The following is a 23,244-nucleotide window of genomic DNA, read 5'->3' as shown; positions in this document are numbered from 1 at the left end:
TGCTATGCATGCTGAGCCCTGGCCCTTTGTTCAAACCTCTTTACATGAAGTCTTGGCCTCTGATGTGTAAAGAGAAGACAAAAGTTTACTGTGTGAGGCCCTGTGTGGGTTGTGACCAGAAAGAAAGAGTTTTTATTGTAGCAAAGAAACGAGAAAGGAGGTGAATTTCACAATATGTTAAAAGTGAAGAGAGGAAAGGAAAAGATTACCAAGAGTCATTAATTTTCTTTTTTTATTATGTATATTTTCATTAGAAAACAATCTTGAACACCCAGGAATAGTTTTCTAATAAACGTAAGCTCATGAAGAGCACTTGGAAGTTTCCATTCTGGGTTCAGGAGAATGACGGGACAGTAACACAGTCGACATGGTCATTCCTCTTAGTCAGCCCCTGCCTTGTGGCTGATTTTTCCTTACATTGCAGCCTTCCCTTCCCCGTGCTTCCTGCCCTGGACAAAGCCACCCCCTCCCTCCCAACCCCACAGACATCTCTGTAGTAGTCTCAGAGTATTTCTGCATGGACACACCGGTGACTCATCTCAACCCTCGGTGAACACAGTGATTTCTTGCAGACCTGGGGGATCCATGCAGAGACACTGCTTCCTCTCCTGGGCAGACCCTGTTCTAGTGAAGGAGGCCTTAGGGGTGATTTCAAAGGGAATCACATGTAGAGATGCAAAATTTTCCCCCTGGGGATGAAGATCCAGGGAAGTGTTCTTGCCATCCCTGCTAGCTACCTCCATTCTTGCCTCAGCCTCTCAGGGGCAAATGTCCTGAAGGGATTGATGCATAGCTACGGGCTGGTTGTGCTTCTGGAATGAGGAAGATGTCCTCCCCAGGCCTGGCCTGCATTGCCTACAAAAGGGTTTGTTTATAATGCAGGGCAGATGTAAATGAGCTAAAACCACGAGGGAACAAGGCCATTTTGATTTGCTATTGTATAAAGCTGACAAAGATTCTTGCTCTCCTGTCATCAAGAGCCTCACCCAGGTTTACCATCATCTAAAATACAAGTGCTTTGTCCTCACTGTGTTTTTGGCTCAGGTACATCATCCACTGAAGTTACCCTGAGGCTAAGAAACAGAAGATTCCCCATGCCATTATCCCACAGCTTGATAGCAGTGAAGGAGATGCTTGAAAGCAGTTGCTCTTCTGGATCAAGAAGCGAAACTCCATAAAAAAGGGTTCTGCTGGCCACATCAGTCTAGAGGGATGGGAGGAAGCTTTGTGTGGCTGTTAGCAAGGAGTAGAAGGGCTGTCCAGACTCCCATCTTAGAGAGGTTCTACCATTTGGTAGCAATGAATCACCCCTTTCCGAAGGAAAGCGAAGGTCATGGAGTAGTGAGTGAAAGGAGAGGGAGAATATAATCTCATAAGAACATAGGTACTGGGATCAGCTGGTCAGAGAACATTATTTTTTGTCTCTCTAGCTGGAAAATAAGATCAGCTGGGTTGATTAGAAGTCTGTTCAGCCTTAAAGGAAAAAGAACCTCTATAAAGTGTAGTAGAAAAACTCCCAGAGAAGTGTGGCAGGCTGGATTTTAAATGAAAGCTCTCCTGTGATGAAGACCAAAGGGCAGAGTAGCTCTCACCAACTTCAGCTGTGAAATGATTTGACAGGCCACTTGCAGGGGCACGATGGGCATGTACAATTTTTCTGATTGTAATATCATAACCTATATCAGATGATCAAAGCTGCCCAACAGTGACTTGCTAACAACAGGTGGTGATGCTGCCACAGAAGAGTGCAGCTGGAGGCAAACAGCCTGATGCCAGCTATCCCATCCAGATGGGAGCTCTGGTCCTCTGGAGAAGGCTACACTCTGGGAAGACTCCTTGAGCAGATTTGGTCACTGAGACTTTCTTTGAGTGGTCAGGGAACTGAATGTGATGTCCTAATTCTGTTTGGCAAAGCACATCTTGATGCATAGCGTAACATAAAGGAGCATCTTCCCCACTGTTGCTTCTTTAAGACTTAGGTATCAGAACCCTCCTTTTCAATTTTCTTTTTTTTTTTTTTTTCCCTTTTGAAAGTAAGAAATGTGGGATAAATACTGACAATGTGGTTTGGAAAATAATTTCTGAGTTCTTGTCCCATTTAGAAATCCATCTCTTTTCAAGCAGTTGTGATGGCAGCTGTTTGTGCTTTTGCATCGTTGTGCTTGTTTGAGAATGGCTCAGATAAGTTTGAGGGGTCTTTAGTCTGTTTCCTGCTGCTGGAGCTGAGTGTCTCTTTTCCACGTATTTCTGTCTTAATTAAATGCTATACAGTAACGAGCATGAACCAAAGACAGGCCAAGAGTACCATAAAAGTATTTTCCTCTTGTATCTTCTCTTTGCCTGAAGTCAAACCCTGTGTTGCATTTTCCACACAGCAACTCCCTAGCTCCTGTCAAGACTTATTAAAAAAACAAGTATTGTTTTAGGTTTTTTTCTCTTCTTTTCAGAATAACATTTATAAATAGATATGTATATGTTTACATATATATATCTTGCAATTCCCATTCTGGAAGAGAAAACATAATTCTTTCATGAAAGGAGAAATTCACCCACTGACCTGGAGGTAATTTGAATAATGAACTAAGATAGTTTTTGATGTTTGTGTAAACAGACAGAACTGTCAGATTCTGCTCTCCTTTTATCTGACATGATAGATGGGAGATCAAAGACTGCCTGCAGTAAGTGCTGCATGTCAGACTTGCATTATTGAGGGAAATATTCCTAGAGCCACCGGTCCATTGCTGCCAAATGGAGGAAACCGGTTGGTGTTTTCACCATATTTCCTTCAGCAAGTAAGAAATGGTGAAGGTCAATGCAATAGGCTCCTACATTTGTTTGTCCTCTCAGGATTTGGATGTCATTGTTTATCAATGGAATGGCTTTGCCTGTCTGGAAACATGAAGGATGAAGAAGACTTAAAAACTAGTCTGGGAGGAACTCCGAGTCTGCTCATGAGATCTTCAGGGCCAGAGTCTAGGGATGGCAGAGGGGATGAGGCATCTGTTGCCTCATCCTACACTGAAGAGCATTAGTGCTTTGCTTAGTTCTAAATAATCTTTTTCTCTCAAGGAAAATGAAGAGAGGATGCTTGAGTGACTGACCACTACCTGTGGACAGAGGATGGTCTTCAGAACTGGAAAGTCTTCAGAATGGTCTTCCAGCTACAGCCGTTGGCTCTAGTGTTTTACTGCTGCCAGATCAAGGGCTTTGAGAAGGGCCAGGGATCTGGCAGGCATGAGCAGTATTTTCCTGTGTCCCTGAGTGAAAACAGGGCAGCCAGCACTTCTCTTGACTCAAGTCTAAGCTACTGACTTCCTCTTTCCTTGGGTTGCCCATCTCATCATAGTAAGGTAAAACAAGAATCTCTTCACCACCTTGCTTGGGAAACCACAACAGGGAACACACTGGATTTGTTTGAAAAACAGCCCATAGAGTTTTGCATTTAAAACTGGAAATCAAGTGTTAGCTGGGTGAATGGATTTTGCCAGCATTAGTGGTTTGTTTGTAGCAACCAATTAACAGCAGGCACTGAGATTGCCAAAGTAAATATATATCAAAGACTGATGGTTATAGAGTCTGACTTATTGATACAGATTCTTAAGGGTCCCTGTGTTCTCTGGTGGCCCTTGGGTTAGTGCATGTGCTTGACCCCTTGCAGGCACAGAGGAAGAGGGTTTGAACTCGGCAGTGAGTGTTTACCAAGAGACCGGTTGGCAAGAATGGAAGAGCTGTGGAAGCTGGAGGCCAGCACTGATGTTTCGGTAGGCAAGAACAGCATTGGCAACTGATACAGAGCAAAACACCTCTGAAGAGCATAACCAGAAAAGCATTACCAGAAAGACCTGTCAGAAGCTGACAGAAAATCAGGGGACTGGCAGAAATCACAAGATTGAGCAGGACCATACACACGATTTCTGATGATGGCTGAACACAGTCTTCCACACTGACCACCCCCCAAACAATGCTGGAGGAGCACAAAGCCCAAGAACTGAGGGGTCTCCACAGTGATAGGACCCAGAATTTTCTCCATTGGGAGAAACAGCTGCCAAACTCTGCAAGCTTTGTTTGTCAGTGGAAGGTGATCCGACAGCTTTGTAACAAAGTACAGGGAACGTCTCTTCAGGAACCCAGCAGACAAGACTAGAAGAAAGACAGGGGAAGAAGAGATGCCTCTGTAGCATAGCTCTGCCCCATCTCGTCTATCTGCTAGAATCACCCAATGCACAACTTATTTTTTGTGTCTGGGGAGCGTACTGTCTCCATTTGCACCTTTGAAAGTCCTGCATAGTAGCACAAAGGGGACGGCACAAGGAGATTGTGGGAGACGAGAACTGTGCTATGGAAGGAATAGATCCTCATCAGTACTTCTGCCATCAAAACTTTGAGGAGGAAAGAAAAAGGGAATTCAAAACCCCAACCCCCACGCTAAGTTTGCACTTGTTCTCTCAGGCTGGCAGCCTAGAAGTTCGTAAACTCAGAAGTACCTTGTTCTGGAGTAAACTGTTCTGAAAATACTTTCCAATGGCTTCCCCCGAGTTTACTTTGCTGGTGGCAGCCCTTCGGCTCCATGCTGGCACATGGATGAAGCTCTTTGAACAAGTTTTGACCTTCCTTTAGCCCCTCTGCCCATCAAGCCAGCTAATGACATGCTTCGTATTGCACAGAACACATACAATTGACAAGTTCATAGTGTTGTTTAAATATTAAACAGTCTAGACAGGCTTTTGAGTCTTACACTGCTGTGAAAAGGCTCAGACCATGCCCATCTCTGAAACTGGGCTGCGGGATCATTTGCACAGTAAGACAGACAATAAGACTTGTATACATTGCCATGCAACAGAATAGACCCCAAACCGCCAGCCCTAAGTGGAAAGTTTATTTCTAAGCACAATATATGGAAAAAACAAACCAACAAACCCCACAGATATAGAAAACGTTGTAGCAAATCCCTGGTCAAGTAGGACTTCATGTCTGTCACTACCCTGCACCTCACAGCCGCTTAAAATGTCATGCAATGGAGGAGAGGGCACTCGGACGACAGCCTCCGCTTCCGATCAGGAGGGTCTCCCAGCAGGAGAAGGCCGTGGGACTCCCGCTGTGTCTCACACTGTAACCAGCAAAAGGGCAGCGCTGCTCACCCCCACCACACACCTCGTACTACCGCTGGTAGACTTAGCACTCCAACAGGCTTTACCAACGTGGATACTCACAACACCCCTGTGAGGTAGGTACGTATTGTTATTCCCCCTTTGCGCGGAGGGGACACTGAGCCAAACAGCCCAAGGCTACAGAGTCAGTGGCAGAGCTGGAGTGAGAGTATGCAGAGTCCTGTGTGCTCAGAGTACACCACTCTTTCACAGCAAGTTGTGCTTCTGACCTCATGAAATTTTATCTGTTAGCCAAATTAAAGGAATTTGACTTCTCCATATTAAATGAGTGGAGGGCAGGGAGGGAAACGACATCATGGGTGACAGCTGTCCCTTCATCTGTGTATGCTTCCCCCTTCCCAAAAACACTATAATTACTCATCTCTTGAAATGAGGACAGCCTCCAGAACAGGCATAGGGGTGAGAGGCTGCTGTGTTTGCTTGCTTTGGCCAGTTTTCTCTCTACTGAAGCAGTTCTTCCAGAGATCATTCATTCATTGCAACACCTTCCTTCTGGGGGATAGCTACTTTCAGAGATGATTGGAACTGCCCCTTCCCTCTCCCTCTGCCCGCCACCATCTCTTTTCTCCCCTCTGCCAAAAGCACTCTTTGGTAGACAGTAAATCTGGTCAGATAAAGGTACAGTGGCCTCAAAAACCATGCTGTTTCACACTGGTCCTCAGTAAGCTGGCTTTCTCGGACGGTGTTCCACCTCCCACATTCTCTGCCAGAGAAGTAAGTACCTGTTCTGTTGCATTCTGATATGTAAAGGGACACTGTCAAGTAATTGAGGTGAAAAACATGACCTTGCCTTAATCTGCTAACCTCCATCTTCAGCGCTGCAGAATGGCTGTCGTGTTCAAACACAGAGGCTGAAGCTGGACACCTTCTCCAGTCCAGAAACACCTGACCTGTGCCAGCCTGGCTGCCAAAGGAGCTGGTAGCCCACATTTGCCCCAGAAGGTGTCAGAGCTGCTGGTATGATGATGGAGGGCAGCTGCCTTCAGCCATTGTGCAGTGTTGCTTGGCACTGCTGGTAAATGGATGCAGTTTGGCTGAAGACATTATCTTGATTTTGGAGGGAGCTGGGTTCAGGCTTGATCACTGTGGGGTCAAGTGACAGCTTTTTGTGACATCTGAGCTTTTGCTCCTCAACTAGCTAATCTCCGTATTTCTAGGGTTCCTGCTCTTATGCTTCCTCTGTGGCAGCTGCAAAATAACTCAACCCCATAGAGTTACGACATACCCTCCATAAAATGAGGACAGTCAGCAGGAAATCAGAAATATGGATTTCCTCCTGTTGCAGAAGAAAGGTGGAGAGGAGAAGAACAGAGATGGTGAAAGGAATGGGGTGAGTGGAGAGAACCATACATGCCCAAATGGAAAAGGACAAAATTGGTAGGGAAAGAAATTTTATTTTCAAGCTTGTAAGAGAATATTACAAACAATGGAGAGTAAAAAAAGCCCAAACCCTAAAAACTATTTAAAAAGTACTTGACAGTGTCCCTTTAATATCCACAAATGATTCAGCCATTGTGCATTGAAAGAGAATGTTCCTGAAGAGCAACCAATACCTTCAAGGATATATCCCAGAGAAGGAGACTTATTAGAAGTGCTACACAGTCAGTCAGCAACTGTGCTCCCTCTTCAGACTAACTCTCTTTTGGATGATTGAATGGAATAGACTCTATAATAAACTAACAGACTGGATGTGAAAGGATCAGCCTACAAGACTGAGTGAGACTGTTGCAAATTGAGCAGCAGAGATACAGACACCAAAGAAAAAAAAAAAGTACATCTCTAATGCATGAGTGTCTGAATCAGCAAGGGAGCAGAAACCCACAAAGATGGGTCAGCTTCTTGTGATTAGAGTAAAATGGAAGGAAATTAACCTGGAATGTCTGCATGGAAAATTATGTGTGTGGGTGGCAGGGTCTGGATGCTGGATTTGGGGTTATGAAGGCATGAATCACACCAGTACTTGTGCTTGAAACACCTGCGGAACGTTTGTACAAAATTTGCCAAAAATGCCTATACGTCAAATAAAGGTCATGGAGCGCCCTCCCCCCTCCCAGTCCTACCCTCACAAACCCCTTGTCAGGAATATTATGAAAAAAACAGGCTTCTTGGTGAAATTTGGGTATGCCTGGATTTTGTTAAGATTTTCTTAGTGAGATGATTCAACCTCTCTTCTGTAAATCAATCCTGAAAAATCCTCAGCCATTTCACTTCAGGTACCCCTTGGTAAATCAAACAAGGCTCCGGTGACTCATGAAACAAAACAACTCATAGCCCTGGTTAATTGGAGTCTAGAAAATGAAAACACTCCAAGTATTTCATTCCCTTCCATGTTTTTATAATTCTCACACCACGTGTGTGTGTGTGCGCGTGCGTGTGTGTACGGGGGCTGTGCACAGAGCGTTACCTATTCCAGGTAATAGGATTTGTAAGACATGCTAAACCGTCTGTTCCTCTGCTTCCCCAGAACTCTGCCTACTCAGTTTGTAGTCTGTATTGCACTTGTTTTGTTGGTTTTTTTGTGATTTGTGTTGTTATTTTTTTCTTTTTTTTTCTTTTTTTTTTTTTTTAAACAGGCTGGAAAACATTAACCTCTTTAGCATGAGTGTGCAGCTCTCCCTCCACCTGCTTTTTTCCTTAGCTGGCCAGGTGCCGCCTCTTATATCTTGTGCAGTTACTGAAAAAAGAAAAGGAGAGAAGAAAAAAAAAAGAAAAAAGAAAAGGAAAGAGAAAGAAAAAGGCACACCATGCTCCTCTGCTTTATGAGTTCTTTTGTCTCCTCCGCTTCGTGTTAAGGCCTCCTGAATTCCTCGGCTCAGACCGTCGTGACCCTCATGACGAGCTCTCTGTTACTACTAGACTGACTCCTCTGTTCGTGAGGCCTCAGGTGGCTGAGTATATGCAGGATGGTATAAGCACAGTGGTGGTCAGAGAGGGTGCCTGTGGCATGGCCAGCAGCCCGAGCCCCGCTGTCGGCTGGAGCGGAGTTAGTGGCTGTACCACCAGTGGAGGACGAGTGGTTGGTTTGGGAGGAGGGGCGCTGATTTGTCCTGGTCCCTGTTTTTTGCTCCTCCATGTCCTTTGTTTTGTCATAGTTCAGCACTTTCCACTGCTGATTGACCGCCTGCCACCGTTTAAAAATCCGGTAAACCGAGGGCCCTTCGTGTATTATTAGACCTGGAGGGAAGGGGGAAAGAAATAAACATAAAACACAAACAAAACTTTAGAAAGAACCATAAACCTTCCCCAGCATCTTCCCCCAGTTAGCTGGTTAAGCTCAGCTCTCCAGCCAGAGCTTTCTCAATGATAAATCCTGTATTTTAATTACCAACAGGCAGAGAACTGGTGCTCCTCCTCTGCTGGATCCCTTTTTCTCCTGAATTAAAGGGATTACAGTTTTATCTCTGCCATCAGTAAATGGATCGTAAATGCAGCACAGTGAGTTATGCTCTTACGGCAAAAGAGTATCTGTTTACCAACAAATGCCCAAGGTTTATCTCTCACTGGGCCAATTTTGCATGCTGCATAGGCATGATTCACCGAGCTTAGGCGTGTGTTTGGAGGGGGTGTAACTGCAGCTGACGTGTCAGTGACGGCTGCTGCACCAGCCTGTGTCTCTCCCCATACACACAGCAGCAGAGCAGACACATGTGGAGGACAGAGGCAGCAACTGAGCAGAAAAAGAGGTCTGTCTATAGCCATAAGTGGTTTGTTATCCAAGGCAGAGTTTTGCTCATCTGCAGAGCAGGTACCTCATCGAACGTCACTGCCTCCTTTCAAAGGGAGCTCAGCACGCTTGACAGGAAGGGCAGAGGAGCTCCCAGTGTGTGCAGAGTGTGCAGGCAGTGTCTGTGTCCTGCTGCCCACCTGCACGGAGGGCTGAGGTCTGGGGACAGCCCTGGGCTCTGGGACACCGCACTGCTAATGGTCTCTGTGTTCATCAGAGAAGGAGCAGCTCAGGCCCCTCAGTAACCCAGCAGTTATCTCATCTCCCAGCTCTCTCCATCATCCTCCCCACTCTTGCATGAGGACTAAGGAATTATATCATTTCAGTTGCTTGGATGATGACAGTATTTGAGTATTAAGCTCTGCTATTATTATTGAAGTTGCCAGACTCTGTGGAAGGAAGCACTAGGTCTAGCAGTGGCTGCAACACAGACCTTCTCCACTGAGGTTGGAGGAAGCTGCAACATCTCCTGTGGTCTGGCTTAGCTGGTACACTGTAATACATCTCACAAGCTTTGCTAGAGAATGGGATTTGTGTGGAACAAGGGGAGTCTGAGTGTCCCTGCTTTGCAGCCATCCGTCTCTTAGGAAAGTGCCATTGTGTCCCATGTAACTGAATCCAGACCAGCAGGCAGGACTGAGTGATTTAGCACATGGATGGCTTCCTTGTCCTTAATGATGAAGGCTTTACCATTCTGGGTAAGGATCAAGATTAACAAAAACCTTTCTAAGAAGAATAGCTCTCTTGCCCTCCTGTTGCAAGCATAAAAATACAAAAACAAGACTCACAAGAATCAAACCCATGCCTAAACAAGGGGGCTGACTTGACCAACAATGTGTAGAGAGATGATGGGCACCACAGAAGAAAGTGTTTTACAGCTATTCCTGATTAGTCAAATGATACAGCTTTACCCACCACCTACCTTTTCCAGATAGTTCTAGTTTCTGATGGCAGATAATTACTGGAGAAAACCTGTGCCACATCAGACCCCAAAATACCTGAAGGTCATCTTACCCTTAGGGGCTGACCTCCCCATTACTCACTGATGGGATGCAGCCACTTGGTTTCTTAGGATCAGCATCTGATGTTAGAGAGTTTAAATCACTGCTTCAGCACAGATTGAGTTTCCAGCCTCCCCAGTTCTAAGCATGACTAGGAGCCCTGCTGACTTGATCACAGATTAGCTTCAGGGGGACTCACATTCATTGAAATGGGGTGCTGAGCCTGCTCACTGGCTGTAGAAGTAGCTCCATTGGACAGCTTGTATGCATATCTGCCTGTTTTGGGACAGGGAATGGTGTAGGGCACTACAGCATGAGAGAGCTCTACCTTCTTCTTCTGGTTCCCACAGGCCACTGAGATTGCACAGTTGCAACCCTGCAGTGCTGCTGGCTTTTTATAACCAAACCCCATGATGTCATAATAGGAAAATGTGGGATTTCCTCCCTGCTTTGAAACAAGGTTGAGAATTCTGACATGGTCAGATCAAAGCATCAACCATACAAAGCAGGACTTAGGGAAAGCCTGCAGATCCAGCCAAGGAGACAGAGCTTTGAAGCATGCCTGAAGTGGATCAGCCCATGACAAGGGACATTAGACATACATTTAAATGAGCTGTCTGATTGGTAATGAATGAAATTCCACTCTGATCAATGTTTCTTAGTGTTTCTCAGAGACCACTTTAAGCCTGGGATAAAAGAGCCAAAATCAAATGTTTTCTCTTTGGCTGTAGAACATTCTCCATAGAATCAAATCCATTCTACAAAGTATTAAACACCGAGCCAGGACTGTAAATCTATTCTTAATTACCTTATCACAAATATTTAATGCGCAGCCTGATTCAAGAGGGCTGTTTATAAAATTCTTGTTTGTTTGCCTTCTAATTATAAATGTTTATGATCTTATGCAATTAACTGTGTGATGCTGATGGATGGGTTGCTGAGTCAACTAAGCAGCTGTTTTCTTAGATAGTTTTGGTTTCCAAATATTTATAGAAGTACAAAATAACTTGTTTTCATCTGTATTTACTGGGCTCTAAATTACTTATCGATTTCCCAGTGTCAAGCTCAGGAAGCTGTAAAATTAAGAAGGAACCAAGTGGAGGGGTGGGCATGGAAGCGGAAGTAACAGTGATTCATTTACAAGAGGAAGTGCCAAGAGTAAGCAAGAGTCCATAATTTAATATCAAGCTGCAGGATGCTTAATGCTCTCATTGAAACAAATTTTGTCTGCTTCAGATAAATTAGGATTGGAATTCCTATATTCAGCTCTGTGCATCCCTTAACAAAAACACACCTCCTTGTTGACAGAGGTGAAATGTTCAATTTAAAGGCCAGAATTCAGTGGGAATTTAGGAAGGACTGTATTTGACTTGAGGTGTACATTTATTAGCAATTATTCCATTAGCCAAATCATCTGTGTGAGTGTGTAAGATTGCAGGTTGGTGTGAACTTCTTTGTGCAATCTTCAACACAGAAATGTATCAGATTTTCAGATGGATTCTGGGAGTGTCAGAGCTTCACAAAAATCTGTTCTCAGTGGATCCTCTGTGAAAACCATCCTCTTCAGAAGGAAAATTTCTATGAGCTGTACACAAAACTTGTTAGTCCAGATTGTTGCCCACTTCTTTAAATAGTGCTGGTGAAGTGAAACTCCCATGGAATGTGGGCACTCATGATGTGCTGCTCTCATTCCCATTTTCTCATGCAGAGACCTGGCTGGACCAGCACTGATGAAATTCCTTGGTCTGAAAATCGTTGAAAGCTCTGCTCTCTTGGGATTAGAGGAGACAGAGGAGCATTGGGTCAGTAGGCTTGTAAGAACACTGATCAAAAGTCCTCAGCCCAAGGGCCAGAAGGACTGCTGGAAAAACACTGGCAGATATAACAAGGGAACTGTGTTTGTGTCTCTAGAAGGGGAAGTGGGGATCAGTTGCTGTACCACCATCCTGTGAGATTAACCCAAGGTGTTGTGAGTCTCTGATTTAAAGTAACTTTGGAGCAGCAGTTTCCCAGAAATGACATACAGTGAACTCCTGAACATGGTCAGCCTCTGCCACCAAATGAAATTCTTCCCAGAACTTTCAACCTCTAATTAACCTTCCTCTTATTCCAACACTTGCCATGAATTATCTTGAAAGAAACAGGTAAATTTTGGGGCAGGAACTGTTTCACCTGTTTGCCAGTAAAGAAAACCACCAAAATATGGCTTCTTCTGACAGAGGGTGGCACATCACCCCTGTGCTGACACTCACATTATCTACAGGAGCAAAAATCACAGTCCCTTCCAGCCAGTTACCTCCTCAAAAAGGCCCTGTCCTGTCACCTCTGGTTTCCACCTTCAGCACGGCTTTGCCTTTTTGTTTTCCTTTTCAAGCGCAATTTCATCTCAGCCAGACAGCTGCCATGCTTCAACCTGTTTCTGTTGCTTTCATTATTGGGTGTCAGGGGAAGATTATGGCAGCTGTGATCAAAGCTTAATGTTTGCCTCCACAGCAGTGATGACTCAGGCCAAAGTAAACCAAGATTTCTGGGAGATAACGCTTTATTTGCCAGGCTTTCTCTCTATTGACATCTGACATCATCGCATACACAAACCCTTCCCTCCCTTTCTGTGAATTCTTTAATCTTTTGTGACAATCTCAAATTTCTGCACTTTGGTTTCCAAAGCTCCACCAGCTCAGCCCTCACTTATCTTTTTGCCTTAATCTTATCCTATTTGCTCCATCCTTAGTCACCTTTTATCTGGACCTAAGAAGAGGAAAGTGGCTGATGATAAATCAGGAAAAGGGAGCCAGAAGGGTCCGTTCCAGGAAATTCAGGCTTGGAAAGGGGTATGTAGTATCTGGCATCGCCCAGGCCCGGTCCAGCTGAATATGACAAGTTCTCTGAACAGCCTGGCATACTCAGATGCTCCTGTGGCAGATACTCAAGGTTGCAGAGCTGTACTCTTCAGGAAATGAGGAAAAGGGTGGGAGAGGTCGTTTTGTAATTGAAAACAATGTCATGGCATCAATGCAGCTCTGCACTTGGGCTGATTTGGAGAGTTGTGAACCTTGGAGTTGACCAGGCTGGGAAAGAGGTAATGTCCTTCTCCTCAATCTGTTTATCATCTCCAGAACCTCTTCATTTCCTCCCCCTTTTTCTACAAGGGAACTCCCCAGCAGGGTGCAGTCCCCAGACCAGAGAGGTGCAGAATCAGCACTCTAACACCCCACCTACCTTTCAACTCCCTGATGAAAGAAACTGGTATGTCACTGTCTTCAGCAGTGTGACTGTCTGGTCCTGCTTGAGTTTGGGATTCTGATTTCTCATTCCTAAGGGTAATGTTTTGCACTTCTCTTTATTCAATTATGTCGTGTTGATTCCTCCAATTTGCCAAGATAATTTCAAATTTCAAATGCTGATTTGATCCTCCAAAGTGCTTGCAGCCTTTCCAAGCTTGGTGTCATCTGTGAATTTTATAACAGCCTATTTAATTATCTAAGTCATTAATAAAAATATTGAAGAGAGCAGAGTCCAAAAGACTCTCTACTTGAAATGTGTTTCCAGTTTGCAGCACACCACTGGCAACTACTGAGAAAGCAGTTTCTCCATTGGCTGTACACCTGCATTATAGTTATTTAATCTAGAGCATGCTTCTCTGGTAGGAGAATGCAAAGGCAAAGCACCAAGAGCATTGCCCAAGTCATAGCATATTAAAATATGACTTCTTCTTTAACCACTAGTACAATTACCCTTCCAAATTACATCTGGTTATACTCCTGTGCTCACCAGCTGATTAACTAAAAAATATCCAGTATCTTTCTATGAATCAGTTAAGATGATTTGCCCTTCATTTCCTTGATCCGCAGTGCCTACTTTCATTATCTGATACAGATTATATTTAAAGCTATGTACTCTGCTTGCATTTCCCAGCTGCCTGGCACCTCCTGCATCCTCCTCAAGTTCCTGATGATGAAATGCTCATGGGTCAGCCACTGTTCCTGCAGCTTCCTCTGAAGTTCATTAGGACATGCTGACAAGGACAGCGCTAACTAATTTGAATATTTTTGAGGCTGTTCTTTTCTGATGCTGCCCCGGGCTCCTTTCTCTTCATTAAAATTAGTTTAGTTTAGTTTTGAGGACTGAAACAATATTTGGCCCTTTGTTATTGAATACTATTTGAGCTCTTAGACTTGCCTTGTTCTTCTTCACCTATGCTTATGAACCCTCTTCTTTTTGCCTTTTGAATCTCTGGATGGTCATCTTGGGGCTCAACTCTGACAGCTCCCCATGCTTGTGGGATTTCTAGAGACTTTTCATTAGCTGAAGATTATTCTTTCTGCCTTTTGTGTGATTGCAGCTTCTGATTTTGGATCCTCAAAGAGTTCCTGATGCAGCCTCTGTGCTCTCTTCCCACGCTTCTGAGCTTCCCCCTGCACAGGCACAGTTTGCTGTTGTGCCTTTAGTATCATCCCTTTTGGCAGCTGTGAGCTGTTCACAGCTCTTTTATCCTTCAGATTCTCTTCCCAAGGGACACTCAATGCTCTGCTCCCCTGGGGCTGCTGCCACTGCTTTTCTGGAGTCCATTATCCTCACATCTTACTTTTCTTCAGCTCTGGAATGCTTTCATTAAACGGCTGCTTCCCATACAAACTACTGATACATTCGAATTTTCAGGGACTCTTTGCTTTCTGGGGAAATCGAATAGGAAGTATAGATTCCTTCATAACTGTCATCTCCACTCTCCAAAATATAATTTTTGTCCCCAGAATGTTTCAAGAGCTGAGCAGTCTACCCTGCATACAGGAGTAGTTCTTAATGGTTAGCCTGAAACATGTGGTGCTGCCTTCTAGACATTTCTGGAAGCTGCAAGACACTGGACCAATGATCAGGATTTCTCTAGTCCACAACACTTCTAGCAAAGGTCTGCTCTGAATAATGCTGGAACGAGGGTGTGCAAACTTAGCAATTACCAGCATTGAATGAGATAAAGTATAAATTGAAAATGTATTCATAATGATTAGAGCTTGAGTGAATGCTTAACATATGGAAATATGATTAGCTGATTATAATCAGGCATTTTCTTATCAATCATTCTCAATGCACTTTTTTAATGTTTAAAGAACTGATTATGTATGAATCTGAACTGTGTTTTGGCTCAGCAGAACTGGGATCCCTGCATGGCTGGACCCTTTGAATGCTGTTATCACTGGATGACATGGCCATCATGGAACCCAGGGATCTGGGGAAGGCAAAACACTGCTTCTGCTAAGTGTGTTCACTGTAGTGAGGTTTCACTGTCCCACAGCTTTCCCAGCAGTGGGATGCCATGCTTGGATCTCCTAGGCCACAGGACCATGACTCCAGCAAAACTGAAACTGAGCCCCTCCAAGAGTGATACCTCCACGGCCAGGGAGAAGCTCCCACCAGTGTACACAGAGGAGCTGTTCCCAGTCTTGAGAAAGCATTTTATGGAGGTTTGGACTCTTCCATTTTGGGTCACTACGGCAAAAACAAGCTGGCCCATAACCTTCAACTGCTGACCATCCAGAAAATGTCGTGTTTAGTACAGCTCATCTCCTTGTTCAAAGGCAGCTGTGCCTCAGAGCTTCCTCAGCCCCTGGTGGCCCAGGAGCCCCCCTAAGTGCAGTGAGAGCCCTTCTCCTTCCCTGCTTCCCCCACTCCTCTGGCAGAGCCACGGGAGCAGCAGATCCCATCTGGGCAGGTCACTATGCTGCGTCCCAAGCTCTCTGCAGCCATTAACACCCACCCCAGAGTCAGCAAGAGCCCGGCCAGGTGGGACATGGGCCCAGCAGGCTGGCACCTCTGAGAGTCCCACAGCTGCTGCTCCACCAGGTGAGTGCTCCTGGGGCAGAGTGTGGGGGCTGGGGAGAGGAGCCCTCTTTTATTACTGCTATAATTTTATTATTTTAGTGCCTGGTGGGGCAGCTGGCAGCGTCCCTCCCCCAGGAACCACTGTGACTTTGCAGGATGTGGCTGAGCTACATGGCAAGGAACAACTTCCAGGTTGTGACACTGCAGCATGTCACGAGTTCAAGTGACGCAAGTATGCAGCAGTGATTCCTGTGTGCACAGCATGCCACAGGTTCCTCTGGGAAGCAGGAGCTGTCCACCCCACAGACATGGCATTTGTAGCTGTGGGAGGAGGAAGGCTCTATCCAACAGGATGAATTGAGTTGACAGCTAGGACTGCCTGCCATGGGAGCTGGGGGCAGGGTGATGTAGGAGCATTTGGAGAGCTTTTATGGCTGCAAAGTAATGCATCTTCTCTGAGAGGTGCTGCCCTGCTCAGTCATGCTCTCCACAACACATGGGCTGGGCCACGTAGGGCTGAGCTGGTAAGACCCAAAATGAGAAAATACTGGCAACATTAAGGAGCTGAGTAGAGGCGTCCAATGGAAATGAAATTTTGTTTCGTTCAGCACTCCCACATGGTTTGTCTGCAATGGGAAAATAACACCAGCTGTGCTGCAGAGATGTGACAGAGCAGCTGGGCTGACCCCTGGAGTTGCACACAGCAACACCATGGCCTCAGAGATGCCACAGTACTTCCAGCTGTAAACAGACAAGCTACCAACCACCACAGCTTCCTCTTCCTGCATTGCCCAACCAGTACTTTTTTACCCCTTGCCTCAAAACAGTGATAAAAACCACCCCAAACCAAAACAAGAAATAACATTGAAAATAGGTGAAATTAAACCCAAAGAAATCCTTGCTCAGGCAGTAGATAAAGTATTAACCAAAGTACTCCTATAAACTCAGCTGGCTGTGGACAGCTACAGCAAAGTGGATGTTGTGCCCTGAGGGGCCCTTGTACTCCTGTGGTGTTTAATTCACAGGGCATGATAAAGCAGAGGATTAAAGGGCAGTCTGTGGTTATGCAGGCAGCAATAAATGAGACTCTTCTTGGAAAAAGCAAGTTAAATAATAGAGATGGGAGCTCCACCAACAGAACAACCCCTTGCTCTGGATCATGCCTCTCCAGCACCATTCCCCCCTTGTCTGTCTGCCCATAACTGTGCCAGGACAGGAGGGACAGGGCTTGGAGGCAGTACTCGTATATCCTCTTGCTTTTTTTCTCTCCAAATTTAAAATGGATGTAACAGCAACACCGCACATCTTGAAAAGGCTTTGCTCAAGAGGTGTGCATGACAGATACTGCAAGGTCTTTAAAAGAAGGGAGTAAATAATAATTTCAAGCTAGGTTGAACAGAGCACCGGTCTCTAACTGACTTTATGGGTCTTTTCTACCTTCAGATTTCCAGACATTCCCTACAGAAGTCCATAGAGTTGAATACTTATGGTGAGGAGAGACAAAGCACATGGCTTCCACTTCATTCTGTTTGCATGATGGAAACCATTCCTCCAGGTCTGAACCTTCCTATGCCATAGCTAATGTTACTCTGACCAAAGCACTGCCTGTGCAGTCTTGCTGATCCTCAGACATTCCAGAGGCACTCCTTCAAAAGGAAAGCTGGACAACACCACTGTGCTGTGCAGGGCTTGGGAATCTGCCTTCACACTTGCTTGGATGGAGACCTGAAAAAGTCACATTGCTCCCCAGAATGGAAGAACACACGTGTATTTGCAGACAGGTTAAAATGTTTCATTTGGAATTAAATTTTTCAAAATGTTGTGTTCCAAATTCTGACACTGAATTTGAAATACTCAGCATGAGCAGTCATCTCTAAATGTTAAATCAAAATGCTTTGTTCAAGAATGATCAAAACATGACATTTGCTTATTGAAAGTAGAACTAATGCCTCCCTCTCTTCTTTTATTAGCAAATTAAATTCTGTAAGGAAAAAATGAGAATAGTTTCACAATTTTTTCATTTTCTAAAGGATACAGGTCCTGTCTGAGCCCAATTCTTCCAGACTATTCCAGTCACCTAAGTACTCTTTCACTAAGAGAAATAAAAACCAACCAGGAGAGACACAAAGGTGAGTACAGATCACCCTTGCCATGCCCAGGGTAATGTAGGGCACATGGGCTAAATCAATGGACCTGAGATGTCTCTGATGTCACACACTGGCACGGGCATTGTGATTGCTTCTACTGCCTCACTGTAGTGAGATGTGGGCATCTTTCCCCTCCAACATGCAGGAAGGCATCCCAAAGATGTGAGGCAGGTGTTCATGGTGCAATTTGGCCAGCCTTTTGTTGGGATAAATGTGCTCACCATGATGTGGCCTGTCCTGTGCTGCTTTGTTCTCCACAGCCATGACCAAAAAAAATCTTTCACTGCAAACCCAGGATTTCTGTGAGATTTCCAAAAGCTTTTCACCTTGGGTGCTGCAGCCTCTCTGCTTCCTGACAATGTCCCCACTGGTCTCACCCCACAAAGGCACTATTCAAAATTAATGAAGATGTAGAAGTCAAGAGGACAAGGGTCTGTTATTTCTGATCCTAGGACCTCTAGGAAGGCAAAACATGTTCCCTTGCTCTCTGCATATACAAGAGTCTTTCCTCCAGAGCTGAAGACCTTTATGGCTGCAATATCCAGATGAGTGAATGCTGATAGAGGCTGAGGGGCAGGTAAGGGTTTACCTGCACCTATGGGCTCTGCCAATGCTGAGCTCACAAGTATGACAGCAGTGAAAGGAGCTGAGCATGGCTAAACCTGCAGCAAAGGTCTGGAGAAGAGCCTTGGAGAACACAGAAAGGTTCTTGATGTGGCCACGGCTGAGCAGAGTGAATTGTCCCACCTGGCATAGAATGGATATTGTGGATCCAGCTCTGCCATGGGGCACAGGGGCTCAGGCTGAGGCTGTTGTTCATCAATCTTGATGCAGGAAGAAAAGCACTGCTTCAGGGAGTAACTTTCAGGAAGAATTAAGTTTAGCAACTTAGCCCATGGGCATGTTTGCAATATTCTTCATTACAACCTGTTGTATCTGGGTTGAAAGATGGCTCTGCTGGCAGGTAGCCATCATCAATCTAAGAGGTGATCCCAGAGCTCAATCAATGTGGCTTCATATTAATCTCTTCTTACCTCTGCTTCTGGCTCCCCACCGAGCAGGGACACAACAAAAGCAGCCTCATCTGCCACACATTGGGGGGTGACCCCCCTGTGGTCTCATCTTTGACCATGGAGTTGAATTCCCTTGCTACAGCCACAACAGCCTGCCATGGACCACAGCTTCCATCTCCAGGAGGAATGTGTCTGTGGGGATGCAGGCTGTAGGAGGAGGAGCGACAGGACAGAAGGCAGTTGGAAAAACACAGCCTGGCACAGAACTGAGGACTTTTTTCATCCCTTACTAGATAGCACAATTTGTGCAGCTGGCATGGGAGATCCTACCAGCTGCCTACAAGGGAATTTCCTGCCCTAGTGTAGAGGTTGTGACAGGAAGGTGAGTGCTCCTGCCTCTGCCCACATACAGAAACTTAACTCAGGGACACTGGGCACTTGATTTAGTCAAGGAGTTTAGTGACAGGAAAGCACCATTCTGATTGTAATGTATCACACTTGAGAGCACAAGATGCAGTTCACAAGGCAAAAGAATTTCTTTTTTCCCTTCAAAAAATGTTAATTATGTTGCCCTCATTAAATGCTAAACACATTGATCCACTGGAGCAGAGAGCACCATATGGTTATTCACGATAAAATACATCTCTGGAGCCCTGTTGTAACCGTGGGACCCTGCTGGGGATGGATGTGGGGCAGGAGCGTGGAGCTGAACGCACACGTGTGAAAGCCCAGGTGCTGCTCAGATTGTGCTGGAAGCCAAGTTCCTTCCCTGCAAAGAGGGAGAGGGTTCAGAGCCAGGTCCAAAGCTGTCTCTTTGCTCAGCAGTGACGTGCTGGCTCTGCAGAGAGCAGCCAGAGCTGTGCTGGAGTCCTGTGGGCACGCAGAGCCCCTGCAGCCCTGCCCTGCTGGCAGCACACAGTGCACTCGTGCCAGCTGCCCCTTTGCTCCCTTATGGAACAATCAATGCAACAGTGGATAAAAATAGGTCCCTTCTTTCAGGGGCAGAGGGGTGGCTTGTCTCGATTTTGCCGAGCATCCACTGTTCCTGGATAACAGCCAAGGAGTCAGTGCTCAGATCAGCTCTGCAGCATTGCTTGTCCTGATGCCGGCCCAGCATGACTGCTCCCCAGGAGCTCCCCAGCTGGACTGAGAGCCCCATAACATGCCCTGTGGGAACTGTTCCTGTCTACACAACCTCTGTACAGCTGATAGATCAATGATTTGCTCAGTGGTTTTTAAAGCATGCACGCTGTGGGTGAATGTGTCCACACCAGGGTTCATGGTGCAGAAAAGGTGACTTTGCTGCCTAGCTTTATCCCAGCTGCCTGCTCTGAAGGTAGGATCTGGATCTGGCCACTCCCATTAGCTTCTGATAGCTCCAGTTTACACACAAATTAGGTAAAATGTGTATGAAGAGCACAGCAAGCAGTGCATCAAAGGCACAGAAGACTTCTGTATATTCTCACAGATCTCTTCCAGGTATGCCAAAGTCACACACATTTGCTGTGTGGCTGATGTCAGGTCTCTCCTCCAAAGACATTTGCTGAACTTCTCTGCCTTCTGCTCTGCCTTTAGGGTGTCATCAAGCCAACATGTGGGTTTGGTGCTTCCTCAAAACTGATTCCCTACCAAGGTGGGGATTCTTCCAGCTTTGTACCCTGGGGGACTGTGTAGACTGGAATGAAAACATCTGCTTTCCTTTTGAGAATGGGATTGATATAGATGGAGACCCTGAAGACACCTCATTTCTCAGTTTCTCTTTATTTCATCGTGACTTTCACTCCTAAATCCTTTGAATGCTGAGGACCCAAGTGACCTGGCTAGATAACACCCTGAGGCTACCTCAGGCCGGCATTTCCTCTAGAAGGCAAAGCTCATTTAAAACAAAACCCCATTAGTCTTGGCAAGAAGCTTGAATTGTCACTGTTTCAAGGAAGCTCCATTAATTACTGTTCCCACTGCACTATGAAAGATCAAATGCTGTGGATCAGTTTTAATTGGCTATTGATTTCTTATGTTATTACCTATGGTTGTGCTGAGATGCTGTCAGACGTACTGGATGCTTTTGATTATTCTTTCTGGCAGCTGTGATTAAAAACAGCAGGCAGACATTTCCTGATCTGTAATGGATTGCCGTGGTGTGCCAACAAGAGTCGTCAGCTGGATGAATGGTCCTGCTCTGCCTATCTTGTGCTGCTGAGCTGCAGTGCAGTTTTGAAGGCAAATACTATCAGGGACCAGCCAGGGAAAGAGTGGGAAAAGCTTCAAAGAGCACGAGGATTTAGTGCTTGCAGAAGTGCTCTGCTGTCAGCACCAAGGCAGGGTGAGCCAGGGAGCAGGGACTTGGGCAGGGACAAAGCAGAAGTGCCCATCAGTCAGTGACCCAAGGAGAGGCAGATCAGATCACTTCTGCACTGCTGGGGATAGACCCCAGCACACCAGCCTCAGGGATACTCTGTGTGATCCCAGGCAGGCCAGCACACACAAGCCACATCACCACACAGCCTGCTAATGGCCCTCCTGGGACACACTTCTCCCTCAGAGCCCATCTGGGGATGCCTGAGCCTACTCTGTGACATGCTCTCATTAGCTGGCAGAGTTCCTCCTTGTTTAACAGGAAATGCTTTCCCATCCTCCTGACCCCAAATGACACCTTAGTCTACAAATGTCGACTTCCCCTAATTGCACCTTGACAGAAAGAGAGGCAAGCCCCTCCTTTTCCCTCCAAGGACTGTCATTTAATTAACAGGCAGGTATCTCTCAGGATTTACAGCCCAGCTCTAAGCTGCTTCTCTCTCTACTCAGTGACTGAGGCCTGTGAAGGCTCATTCCATTTATCTGTGCATTTCAATAACTGCATTGCTGCTAATCTCTTGCTATGCCTGAGATTTACCTCTCGGATTTACCTCTCCTGGACCATGGAGAGAGCAGTTAATCTAATGAGCAGTCCCCATCTCACTTCTCATTCCCTTCCTGGTTCCTGATCTCAACGTCTGTGTTGTAGATGACTTCATAGCACAGCAATACCTATGCTGGCACCATCACCAGTTTCTGGTTTAATCCAACTCTCATATCTGTCCTACAGACATGACCAGAGATAGCACAGATGAGAGATCAGAATCAAAGACACCGAAGCTGGCTGGATATCAAGAAGCATTTAATTTGTTCCTCCTTCACAAACTGGGACCATCTCTCTGCAACCTGTTCTTGACATATGTTTTCTAACAGGTTCTTAAAAAAAATCCAGTACTGGAGGTTCCCACAAATCCCAAGCAATCTTTTCCAGTGCTTCTTTCCCTCTTGTTCGATGTCTGAGAGCAAGGGGGAGAAGAGTGTTGAAAGGCCATCTTGCCCAGATGGACATAGCTTCAGGTGCTTGGGGCCATACCATCTGTCCTGCTGGTCATGAGGAGCAGACTGGTTTTACTTTGGTTGTGGCTTTTGTTTTCCTCACGGGTGAAGAGGTAGATAATGTCTCCTGTCCCTTCCAGCTGTTCTTGTGGGGCATGCTAGAATCTAGAGAAGTCCAAAAAAACCTATTATGTTACTGAAGGTTAGTGACTGAGGGTCAAATCCAGACCCTTGGATTTTGTTCCATGGATTGATAGTCTCTGAGTACACAGACATATTTTGAGAGTTCAGCTTGGAGATGATCTGACCATTTCAGAACAAATGAGGATAACAATAACCAGATGATCTGTGCTGAGGGAGCTGCATGTGCAAGGAAGCACTCATGCCCTCACCTTTGACTCCACACTGGAAAGACCAATGCTGCCATGGGATTGCCCGTGCAGATTGCCACATGTCTATCTTGGCAAATTGCTACCAAAATCCCTTTCTGACTTGGTAGAGAGGAGATCACACAAAACAGCTGGGCAGTTGCTGACTGCCTGTCTGATTTTAGTCACACCTCTGCAGAGTTGGTGACTCCACAGTGCCAGAGGAAGTGTCCTGCTGAGCACCTGCAGTGACAGGGTGTGTAAACCCCTCCCAGACAAGAGTCACTGGCTACCCAATGGGTGTGAGACATCAAACTGGCAGAATGACAGAGGAGCTCTGTTACAGGACATCTGCTCTTCAGTAAGTACCTTGTCTTTCAAACCTCTGCTCCTCTGCTAGTGAAAGGAAAACATGGGGGTCAAGCTGGAGGAAGAAACAACTGGAATTCAGACAATTATTGCAGGACCTATGGTATCACATTCTGCTAGTTTGACTGCCTAGCCTGTTACAAAGAAATGTACAGACAGCATCTTACATTGCATCTCACATTAGCTGGAAAAAACAAGTGTGGTAGAACTTAATGTCCTGCCCTTTCCCCATGACTGAGCATTTCTTAGCTCCAAAATCTTTCCTACCCACCCTACAGGCTAGGTA

At 45.7% G+C, this 23,244-nt stretch overlaps 1 protein-coding gene across 1 annotated transcript in view; it reads right to left on the bottom strand.

Annotated features, from left to right (window-relative positions):
- Positions 1–218: 218 nt before the first annotated feature.
- Positions 219–23,244, bottom strand: part of MARCHF4 (membrane associated ring-CH-type finger 4) — a 100,847-nt gene continuing 77,821 nt past the window's right edge. The window contains exon 5 of the mRNA XM_033064573.1: positions 219–8,342. Coding sequence (XP_032920464.1) covers positions 7,981–8,342 — 362 coding nt within the window. The 3' untranslated portion in view covers positions 219–7,980. The remainder of the gene's footprint in view (positions 8,343–23,244) is intronic.

Source organism: Catharus ustulatus, chromosome 7, assembly GCF_009819885.2.
Source record: "Catharus ustulatus isolate bCatUst1 chromosome 7, bCatUst1.pri.v2, whole genome shotgun sequence".
Taxonomy (NCBI): Eukaryota; Metazoa; Chordata; class Aves; order Passeriformes; family Turdidae; genus Catharus; species Catharus ustulatus.
This window is presented reverse-complemented; position numbering and strand designations above follow the sequence as displayed.